Source organism: Leptosomus discolor, chromosome 2 (assembly GCF_034619465.1).
Source record: "Leptosomus discolor isolate bLepDis1 chromosome 2, bLepDis1.hap2, whole genome shotgun sequence".
Taxonomy (NCBI): domain Eukaryota; kingdom Metazoa; phylum Chordata; class Aves; order Leptosomiformes; family Leptosomidae; genus Leptosomus; species Leptosomus discolor.
This window is the reverse complement of record NC_141392.1, coordinates 71920078-71931537: the sequence shown is the minus strand read 5'-3', so window position 1 is coordinate 71931537 and position 11460 is coordinate 71920078. Positions and strand designations below refer to the sequence as shown.

Sequence of the window (11460 nt, the reverse complement as noted above, 5' to 3'; positions counted from 1 at the left end):
TAGTTGCATGTCATTAAGTAATACACTCACGACTTCTAATCTGGGGAATCTGAGCAGACAACTTTCTTTTCACTGATATACCATGTAACACACTACCCCTCAAAAATTACTAACCATTAAGACGCTACAAAGAGTGACAGAACTCACTCTGCCTAAATTCTACAGTACGTGTTTGGATTTAGATACCTAAAACATATCGAAGTGCTAGATGGCAACCCAGCCATGCTCTTTCCAGGGCTGCGTAGCTCTATAGACAAAATGTCTTCACTGATCTGGGAAAGTCTCCTGGGCATTATCAAATTGATAATGTGATGTGTTCAAAGGTATTGTTTTGAGGAACACAAGCTTGACTTGCAATCTAGTAAAGACAGGTGCTAAAATGTGGTAGGTCTTAGGTTCTCAGATGTCCTCAGCAAGAAGAGCAGTGAACCTGTATCACTTTGTCTCCTCTACCCCTCAGAACACAGAGTATCTTAAGTGAGACCACTCACTACCATATCTTCTTCAGGGGCCATTTCACAACCAAGAATATGAGATGAAGACAGAAGAGCAAAATTATAATTACACTGCGCCTTACATGTCTCATTGATTCAAGCTTCAGCTGTTAAGTACTCAGGACATCTGCAAATCAGGCCTTACAAATGGCACCCGTTAAAGAATGAACGTACAGAGTTTGCATTTGCTAGTGAAAACCTTGGTTTAAGTGGGCTAATTTGTCCACTCAGATGCCGCGGTATTTCTTCATCCCGCCTGGTTCTGCTCTCTGCTAAGCATCAGGGGCCCTTTCCAGGCATGTTGTAGTGTAAGCTGCTGCAACTTTCCTCTTGCCGTTGGGGAATTTCAGCAAGCCTGCGTAAGAGCTCATGTATTTAGCCCCCTCTTAAGTTCAGATATCTCAATGTACATACCTCGCTTCGTTGCACTGCTCTAAGGCAATGAAAGGATGTATCCCAAAGGTCTAGCAGTATACTGGACTGGTCCATCAGGCACTAGGCACATCAGGTAGCCTACCCTAAGAGATCCAGTCTCCAGCAAGTTGCCAGCTTGTTCATGGCTCTGCTGACTGTGCTTTAAAAGAACAGTTAAACTGTAGATGTAAATTCAAAACAGATTAATAAAAAAAAGTGATCTACCAGTATTTTATCAGCCAAATTGCTGAACTAGACCACAAATGTGATTAGTACTCTAGGGTTGGAAAAGCTGTGGGACATACAGTACCTCAGTATTCTAGGCTGAGGTTTACTGGATCAGAGGAAACATTTTTCACCTATGAAAAAATAAACTTGGTTTAATTATCTTCCATTTACTCAGTTGCAATGATCTATGCACAGGCTTGAGGACACCACGGGAATGTGAGTGGCTGGTCCCCACAGCTGTTGCTAACTGGGCATTCCCTTGCCTCATGAGACTTTGCATGTTTCATTAGTAAGGAAGATAGCTGTCAGCATTACCTTGCATTTCAGCTTCCCTGAAACATGGCTGCTTTGCTTCACTGTGAAGTTTCCCTGGCCCTCAGGCAGATTCTTACAGTACCACAACTTTGAAACAATCAGGATACAAAAGACACAACCTTCTCAAACACAGCCTAAGCACGGAGAATATGAAGCAAAATTTTGAGCTTGGCTTTCACCTCAATTTTGTGCCACTATGACTCTGCTGATTTCAAGAGAGCTCTAATTTCCACTGGGCAGAGGGAAGAAATCCAACCAGCCTCCCACAAAAGACTACTTAGGAAAAGGTCCTGCAGTTTTTGGGAGCAGCTCACCACATAACTTTACACAGCAAATTACATTAGATGAGGCCCTAGCTACTGATCTATAAGGAAGTGATGAATAAAACTGTATTTCCAGCATAGGTCGAAAAAATTTCTCGACTGATTTTTTATCATTTTGCATAGTAAAAAAAAGCTTGTGATGCTTGACTACAGGTTGCCTAGGGAAGATGTGGATGCTCCATCCTTGGCAGTGTTCAAGATCAGGCTGGATGGAGCCTTGAGCAACCTGGTCTAGCGGGAGGCGTCCCTGCCCATGGCAGGGGGGTTGGAACTAGATGGTCTTTGAGGTCCCTTCCAACCCGAACCACTCTATGATTCTGTGATTGACTACAGGGATGCAGTAGCTATGTCCTGGCTTTGCACTGGCCAGCTAGTAACATGCATCAAACCAAACAGCTAGCAAGGAGGATTTCTGATTGTAAATGAGACCACCATGTAAGGGGCTGATGCAGCTCCAGTGGTGACGACAAACTATACCTTTATCCGGCCCGTAAAAATGAATGTTGGAAGAACCATCGAATCATAGAACTGAAGAATCCTAGAATGGTTTGGGTTGGAAGGGACCCTAAGACCATCTAGTTCCAACCCCCTGCCATGGGCAGGGACACCTTCCACTAGACCAGGTTGCTCCAAGCCCCATCCAGCCTGGCCTTGAACACTGCCAGGGAGGGGGCAGCCACAGCCTCTCTGGGCAACCTGTGCCAGTGTCTCACCACCCTCACAGTGAAGAATTTCTTCCTAAGACCATTAAAAATGTTAGTAGCTGCAGGATTCTTGACTCTTTCTCCAGTTTCAGTGTAGATACAGCATACTGTAAGAAACTTGTAACCTTCATGGGCAACAGGATCACGAGGGCAGGTCACCCTCACCATGGTGTAGGTCTTTGTGAGAAGGAAGAGGAAGGGGTGGCTCTCTGCTCTGGAAGGGAGGTGGATAAATTCCACCTCTTTTGATTGATGTCATGTTTCCAGTGGAGGAAGTACCATGCAATCAGTCTGGACAATAATGTTTCTGTCATTTTCCCAAACTCTTAACAGTAAGTCAACTACTATAATTACTGTTCTCATAATTTCATTGTATCACACCAAAGTACTTGGGCCTCACACTCCCTCATCCTCTGAAATTTTGCAGTATTTTGATTCACCTGGTTTCAAGGGAGCTACTTCTAATTTAAGCAAATCAAGAGAGAATCAGATCTTCTTTGTGCTAGCAAGCCTCTCAAAGGATTTACTGTGCTGTAAGCAACCACTCTATTCTCTGTTTACCTTGCAGGTACTAACAAGAATATTCTGTGGAGAATTCAAATACAGAAGAAACATACCAGGAAAGTCACTGAAAGAAATTTAAGGCTTACCTTTCTCTGTAAACATGTAATGCATTAGTAGATTAATTTCCCATTAGACAAATGAATGACATAGGTTGCAGCATGCTACAGAAGATGAACTGCATTATCAGATGCAGTAAAGCTCTTAATCACAATTAAAATAGTCAAGTAAACATTATCTGAGTCAGAACCAAGCTACACTAGGGTAACTCTTCACCATGCTGCTAGGTTTGAAGCGTAGCTTATGTGCCAGGGCTTAATGCCTGCATTAAAGTTACCCTGGTTACTGAGGACTCCCATTCAATCACCTGAACCTTGTTCTCTCCGCAGTGGAGAACCGTACGTTTATTACTAAGTTGGGTTTTGATAAAATGACCCAGAATGCAGACACAGATACCCGAAACAGTGTATTTAAAACTGAAATTAAAAAAAAAACAACAACAAAAAACAGAAGGAAAAAGCTCTTGATCCATGTCTTCAGTATCAGCAGTGTGACAAGGAGCATAGTAACCACAGATGCAGCAAAATTGTCATGATACCAGTAATATAGAAATACTTACCATAGCATGATGATAAATCACAATACTGCTACCTACACTGAGACTAACAGCATACACAGATGAACAAAATATAATGACATAGCTTTAGCATCATCATTTTTCTAAGGCGGCACAGTTATTCGGAAGGACAATCTGAATCACATATAGTTCTGTTACATGAAATAAGGGTAAAGGTCAATTAAACCTGTTCTTCCTTAAGATTCACTATACTCTGGGTATAGGAACATAACCATGTATGTCTTCAGGTTACAGCAGGTCAATCAAAATAGTCAACTGATACAAGTAGCCTTGGGAAGAGTTTAGAAAACTGAAAGCCACATCAGGCCTGCAGTTTATGCAGTCCTTTGCTTATGTAAAGTATACAGCCCTTAAAGAAAGTCTGTTCACTGGTATCAATAGAGGTCCTGGATGATTGTTTCTAAATGCTTTGTAAACGATGGATACAATCGATAGAAGAATGGAGGTTCAGAAGAACTGCATGGTAAGTCATCTGGAGGATATACATGTTACGTGCTTGGATTTTTCCTAACCTCTTCATCCCAATCAAAATCTAATGTAGCATCATCTAGCTCTGCTATCGAGAAGAGAGATTTCTGTGTCACCACACTTGCTTTACTAGCGTTTCCCAATGCGAAAGTCTTCCTTCTGCTAGGATGGCTCACGTGCACCTTCAGCAATGGGCCACGGCTCTCCTTGTTAGTGTCAATCTTAATGGCAGATGAGGTTTCCAATTTCGACTCAGGACGTGATGCAAAGGAGAACGTCGACAGTTTGGCTAATGTGCTGCAGCACACCTTCCCTGTGCTTGGGCCACCAAGCTTCTCCTCTCCCTCCCTTTTCTTATCAGTGGGTGGAGATGACACAGTATCAAAACTGACATCAGAGCGTGCTGTTACATCTCCTCTGGTCTCTTTCCCTAAGGCCTGACTCTGTTGCTCTTCTCTCCCTTTATTACCAATTGATCGTTTTTCCACACTATTTTTTCCTAAGTGAGTCAATGTCATCTTGCATTTCTCAGGGGGGCAGCATTCTTCTGGCAGCTGCTCTCCCTGGAGCTGCTCTCCAGACTCAAAAATAGTTTCACTCTGAAAAAGAGAAAATTCTTTATTTTTCTTCTCTGAAGAATGATCAAGCTTTGTCCTTGGTCTGAAAGAAAATTTAGCTAGTTTAGCTGCTGGAGGACTTTCACTGTCAAGGATTTCTGGCTCATGGGAACTTACTACCTTTGTTTCCTTCACTACTTGACCTTTACTTCGTTTTCTCATGGAAATTGTTGCAGGTTTTGCTGCTACAGATACGCTGTTCTTTTCCTCCCCTAGCACAGAATCTGCATCACTCGAAAGATCTGGCAGGTCAGACGCAGGTAATACTGAAGGAAGGGCCTTTGCCTCGAGGTCCTGTGTACTTGTAAAGAATCCGTGTGATTTCTCTGTGTGCAGTCTCTGCCATCTTTTAGAAACCCGTTGCGTAATAACTGAATTCTCCACACTAGCACTTGGTGATGCTGGGTCTTGAGCATTTGCATCTGAAGAAATACAGTTGTCTTCATCAGTCCTTTTCCCACTTATCTTGGAAACTTTGTCCTGTTCCAAAGGAGCATGTAGATTCACAGCTGCTAGTGACTCTCTCATTCCATCTCCCTTCCTCAGTATCAAAGCACTTCTTTCTTCAGAACAGGACGTTTTACACAGGGTTTCTGAAGCCAAGTTATTTGGAGATATCTTGGGCACTGGAGACATCTTCTGAAAAGTTTCTTCAGCATCAGTGTTGCTCTCTTCCAGGCTGTCAAACCATGCCAGGCTGCCATCACCTCCTCTTCTACCGTGCTTAATGAGCCGCTTTGTATTTTTGTTATTACCATGCACTGGGTTGCACAAGGGTTCTAGATGCATATCCCCTTCACGGTCGCCTTCAGGCAAAGAAGGCTGTGGCCTGGAGTTATTCTCTTCCTGATTTGAAGGTTCTGGCTGAGACATTTGCTTTGACTGCCCAAATGTATCCTTGTTCAAGCATCTTGTAGTAGTACTGAAATTTGTCTCTTCAGGCTGCAGCTGGCACGAATTTTCCTTTTGTAATCTATGGAATGAAAAAAAAATTAAGCAACAGTATTTTTTTTCACGTTTTTCTTTCTTTATTGCATTAGTGATGTTCAATATGCATGAACGGTGAAAAGCTACAAGTAATGTAGGTCACAAAAGTACATTATTAAATTTCGCATATAGCTCTGAAAATTGGTGTTGCAGTCTGTGATCTTTCAGCAGCTTCTCCAGTAAGTGGCAGAATTTAGCGCCCCCAATAAAGACAGGCAGATGGACAGAGAAAGCAACCACCTAAACCTCATTTCCTTGGGAAACCAAACAGAAAAAAAACCCAAACAAACAGCTTTGCACTACTCACAGCCATTGCTACAGCCTCTTAGGGATTACATATTCTATAAATATATCTTCTGGAACAGAAACCTCATTACATTTTTTCCTGAACAAGGCAAAGCCTTAAATGAGTTATCAGAATGGAAAATCTAGGTATACTTGGAATAGTAGTTGCTGGCGGTTTTCTCTCACAATCACTGTGGACTCGTCAAAAACTCCACATGATAGAGTGAAAGCATCTCAGATCACCTATAAAACTTAATTATCACTGTCTGTGACTATTAATATTCTCAGGGCCCTCCAAAACAACAGAGGTGCTAAAATGAGGGTTCCCTCCAATCTCAGTACATCTGATATTCTGTCTACTGCAGCTAAACATATAATTTCCAAGGGAAATAGCATTCTACTTTTTGCTAAATAGTGATTCTAACCATGAGTGAAGAGCAGCCACATTCCATCCCAAAAGTGACTGCACTAAAATGATTCCTATGCATTATAAAGTTTCTCTGCTACATGAGAGAGAAAACATTATATTGACATGTAAGTTTTAGAATCATTATTACCATTATTTACTAATATGCTTGTTCTGAAAATTGTGATGGAAAGTACCAGAAATTATCTGACTCATCAAGAAGGGCTGAAAGATACAGGCTCGTTTTACTGAAATACAGTTTAGGGGGAATGCATGGGACAAGTCTTCTAATACAGAACAAGTTGTTTTAAAGAGGACACTCATTTAGTATTCTCTAAGCTGCTTAAGAGGGGGAAGAAGAAATCAGCTTAATTTGCAGCACAGGGGATTCAGTGGGATATTGGGAAAACCTTTATGAGCATTAGGATGGAACAATAATGCAACAGGCTACCCAATGGCAATGGAAAAACCTTTTCATTAGAAGGCCTTTGGAGCAGATAACACAAGCCCCTGCCAGGAAGGTCAAACACAGACCTGATCCTGTCTTTGTATTTGATCTCCCATCCCATCCTACATTTGTATGAGCCCTTATGAACACCTCTGTTTTAGCTTTTGTCTGTCTGTTAGAGATATCCCACTTTCATCTGTTTTTATTGCCTCTGTGGTTATTTAAGATGTCCTTACTATGACTTACAAAATAAGTTGGAAAAATATTTAAAGGAAAAAGTGTATTTTCCCAGCTGTTTCCATTAGCTTCGATAATATTAATCTTCCTTTAACAATAAGAAAGTACGAGTTCCTTTAAAGCCTAATCTCATTTTAGGAAACAAACGTTATTTTTTGTATTTTATTTCCTTCCAATCCTAGTGTTTTCCTCTCAGACTCAGTATGTGAAAAGTTTTCTACTAATAACAGCAAATAGACTTTCCAAAGACTATTGCAGTGAGCTGAAAACTAGAGAAGAGGCAGTGAAAATTTCAGTGTGTAAAAGGAAAAATCACCCAAAAGAACAGAACTTTGATTCAGGCCTATATTTTCCATTAACAGAAAGGGAAGGATCCTGACAAGCCTATCACAAAAGGCAGCTTAAAAAATATGAAGTGGACCTGCTGCATTTTACCAAGCAAGTAACAAAAGGTTATATACAAAATTATTTGCTCAGCTACAGAATCTGGCATTTTGACCCTAAGAAGTTCCATTGAAACTTATCTGAGAATAGAATTGAGATATGAGTTGGGAACTGATTAAAAAGCTCTTAAATTCTTTGTAAATTCCATAACCCAGAGGGAGACAAGATCTTGTGATGATCTCAAGAGTGCTACTTTAAAACAATCTCTCTGTTTATCCATGTCCTCTAAAGAACGAGTCCCTTCTCAATGTCAGATCCTACTTTTAGACCCTCTCCAGCTATTACTGTGAAACAATTCGGTTTTCACTACTGAATTATTTTGTTACTTTGCATATTATAACCTGTCAAGTCTTTGTAGCTCTTTGTGCAGAAGATCTTGCAGCTCCAGTCGTTCCAATATAAGTTCACACTGTGTTCTGTACTGCGCCATTGGATTTTCTGGAAATGAGGTGTGTAAGGCATTGATGCCTCCGAGAAGTGCACCCCCCTATGTCACCAAAGAGATCAAAAAAAAAAAAAAAAAAAAAAAAAAAATAGGAAGCTGTCTTTATGATTCAGCACCAAATTTGAACAGCAGAGACTATTTTATACAAAATTCACCCTTAGATATCTTAAAGCTTAAGGTAGCACATATTTACTGAGTAACTATTCACACGAATAATCCTATTAGGTCTGCTCACACAAGCAAAGTTGCTCATACACATAAGGCAATTACATGATCAACTACATGCAGTTTACTCAGTTTACAGAAAAAAAGGAAAGTCCACCTAAGATTTGAGAACATCATGACTAAAACCAGCAGTTTAGATTAAAGAAGTTTTCCAAGTACCTTGTAAAAATTCTGCCCCTGTGAGCAACTTTTATACCTGAAGAAGTTCTGACTGCTAAAAGTTTTCACAGGCTTTCCGTTTTTAAATGGAAAGACCTGGGTATTAAGGCTTGTCAACGCAGGGAAAACTGAACAGCCAAAATATTTCTGAATAGCTCTTTAAGAGTAACTAACTATTCAGGAACAATTCCAGAAAGCAAGCGATTTTAATCTGTGACAATTTTGCTGTGCCTTGTGAAAACGAAGTAGTTTTTATCTGGAACAGAGCATCTGCACAAAGTGATTTGTTCCACAACAAATAATCTAGAATAGCTCTGTAGCTAATTGCTTCTTGGAAAAAAAAACCCACACCACAAACCCTCTATTTTGACAGAGATTAGTTGGCATTTACCATTCCTGTCTAATCTATAAAGCTCAGTACAACTAATGAACAAGATGCATATCAAGTGCCGTGAGAGCAATAGCAAATGTCAACGGAGTCTCCAGAACTAGAAATCGCTATATATGGCATTGCACGGACCACACATTTTCATTAGTGGCAATTCCTGGTTCTTCTGTTTCGAAATTGCAAAATTTTGTACTAAAAAAAAATTACAGTGAAAAAAAAATCATTCTGGTAGCTAATTAAAGCCCTCTAAAACTACACAGTGTTAAAACTAAGGCTGTCCATGTAACCATTAATGCATCCCACTACAGTTATCACTTGGGTTTTTTTTTTGCATATCACTTCAGGAACATGATAGATCTGTTCCACACTACAGCTACTGTAGTCATGGAAAAGGTTGTGCAGAAACTCTCTGCCCTATTTGTTTCAAGGACTGGAAGGTTCACAGTTAATGAGGCAGGGACTGTAGAAAGGGAAGTCCAGTCTCTCGGTTAGGACTGCTAAAAGCAGCCAAGGAGAACTAGAGTCTATCTCTGACACCAAGCTCCAGTTCCGGCGGTTCAGAACGAGCCTGTTAAGCACAGGTTTTAAAAGGCAGTAACTCTGTAACCGGGACCCTGATGTGATGCGTGCACAGAAGGAAACTGCAGTCAACAGGAAATGTGCTCAAACACTCAAGAGTGCTACTGCTTCGAGACTGGGGCCCTAAGTATCTCTCACGGGGTATGCCCCAGCGGACAATTTCTTCTGGATCGTGCATAATTCAGCTCCAGATCACAGAACAGGAGTAGCACCATACCATGACTTCACAAGGGCTGTGTGAAGATAAGTGAATTGCTGTTTCTCAAATACTCAAAATACATTGGTGATTAATTCCACAGAAAGCACATGAAGAAATTGAGAATTCTACCTTTAGAACAGCAGGTAACAAACAAAACATTGAGCAAAACACAGAAAGAGGATAGCTCCTTTTGGCTTGCGTACTGTCAACCTGTGACCTAAGGATCCCATGGAAAAAAAAGGAATACATGATTATACACCTTGACATACATGCCCAAGGGGTACAATTATGTCTTGCCCCACTGACTTTTCAGTGCTTTACTTAGCCATCACAGTGAGCTTCTTTTAAATGTTCTTGTGTGTGTGAAATTCTAAGTGGGATGGGACTGAATTTAAGGTATCTATGAAGCTTCATTCCTGTGCTGGTGCTTAAGTCTCTGAAGTATCTGCCCCTCCGAGACGGAGAAATATCATTTTGAGTAGAGGAAGGCAGCCATTTGAAAAATCTACACACTGTGGAACCGAGGGCAGAGGATCTAGAACAGAGAGAAAAAAAGAAAGTATTACAGGGAAAGTTAGCAGAAAGGAAGGGTGTAAAAGTGCCTAAGGATGGTAAGACAAAATTTAAAATGGGAGTAAAAGGAGAGGGATTGGAAAGGGAATAAAACAAGAATGAAAACATAACCAAGATAAGGAGTGAGACAATGCTAACAAAGAGGAAATGAGGCAAAGGAAAAATCATACCAAGGGGGATTAGAATACGCTCACAAAGACGAAGTAGGAAAGAGAAAAATAAGGGCAAATTAGAGGATGGAATAAACAAAAAACCTCAATGAATTATGTGATGATGAAAATGTAATAGTCCTCCTTCCCAAGAGGGCTCACAATAAATATCCGAACACTGACCTGAGAACTGTGAACTTTGATATTATACTGGCAAGAATATGGCTTTGTGTAGAAGTTGCACAGACAGTGCTGAAGACGGCCTTTGCTGAGCTGAAAGGTGGCAGCCAGTCCTTCAAGAATGACACTGGTACTTCCTCATTCACAGCCTCATTCTACAGACTGACAATTGGGCAGGAAACACAGGATGTACCTACACATAAAGTTACTCTTTTTCTAGAGAAAGAACCCATTTCTGAAAATAAACTTCTGTGCGTTACTTCTATTTTTTTTTTAAAGTAATCACTTCCTTCAAAAAGAAACTGTTTCAGCAATTCATTTATACTTTCCAGGAGGAAAGTAAAATTTAGCCTTAAATAGCAGATCCCAAATTTGCAGATTCCTAGCAAAAATGAACACACTTGCCTACTTGCTCATAAAAAGTGAAGAGTGAAGCAAATACGATGAGCATACCAACTACTCCCAGGTAGTCTGCTGCAGTCATAATTCAGGCAAATTTCTCAATGACTCTTATTAGATAGATGCTTGTTATGCAAACCGCAGCCCTTGAGGGCAGGGCTGTATAAATATGAACGTGACCCACAGTTAAACCAATTCTTTTATACTTATTTGTGCTGATGAGGTGGAGAGATACACAGATGACAACACACATTCATTGTTACTGTATACATACATTCTGCTTTTTGATCTGTTATGAAAAAAACATATTTCAGATTTCTTATATCCCAAACCATACTGCTTCGAAACCACTGTCCCATCAAATTCCCATCTAGTTAATTACGGGTTTAATTACAGTTAATGAACACTTACGGGATATCTTCTGCTGTTTCAACTGGATATATTAGTACAGCTTCTTATTTTAACTCAGATGCAGTGCTGTCATTGAAAAGCTGAGCTCTTCAAAACAGTGCAAGATGAATTGCAGCAGACAGCGAAATAATCTTTTGCTACTTAATAAGGTCAGGCCCTGTAGTATTTTAGAGACAAATTCCATT

General features: G+C 40.4%; 1 protein-coding gene across 1 annotated transcript in view; it reads right to left on the bottom strand.

The window, feature by feature from the left end:
• Positions 1–4164: 4164 nt before the first annotated feature.
• MCM9 (minichromosome maintenance 9 homologous recombination repair factor) overlaps positions 4165–11460 on the bottom strand; it is a 47116-nt gene continuing 39820 nt past the window's right edge. The window contains exons 11-12 of the mRNA XM_086461264.1: positions 7910–8055; positions 4165–5734 (exon numbers count right to left, since the gene is read on the bottom strand). Of these exons, the coding sequence (XP_086317390.1) occupies positions 4165–5734; positions 7910–8055 (1716 nt within the window). The remainder of the gene's footprint in view (positions 5735–7909; positions 8056–11460) is intronic.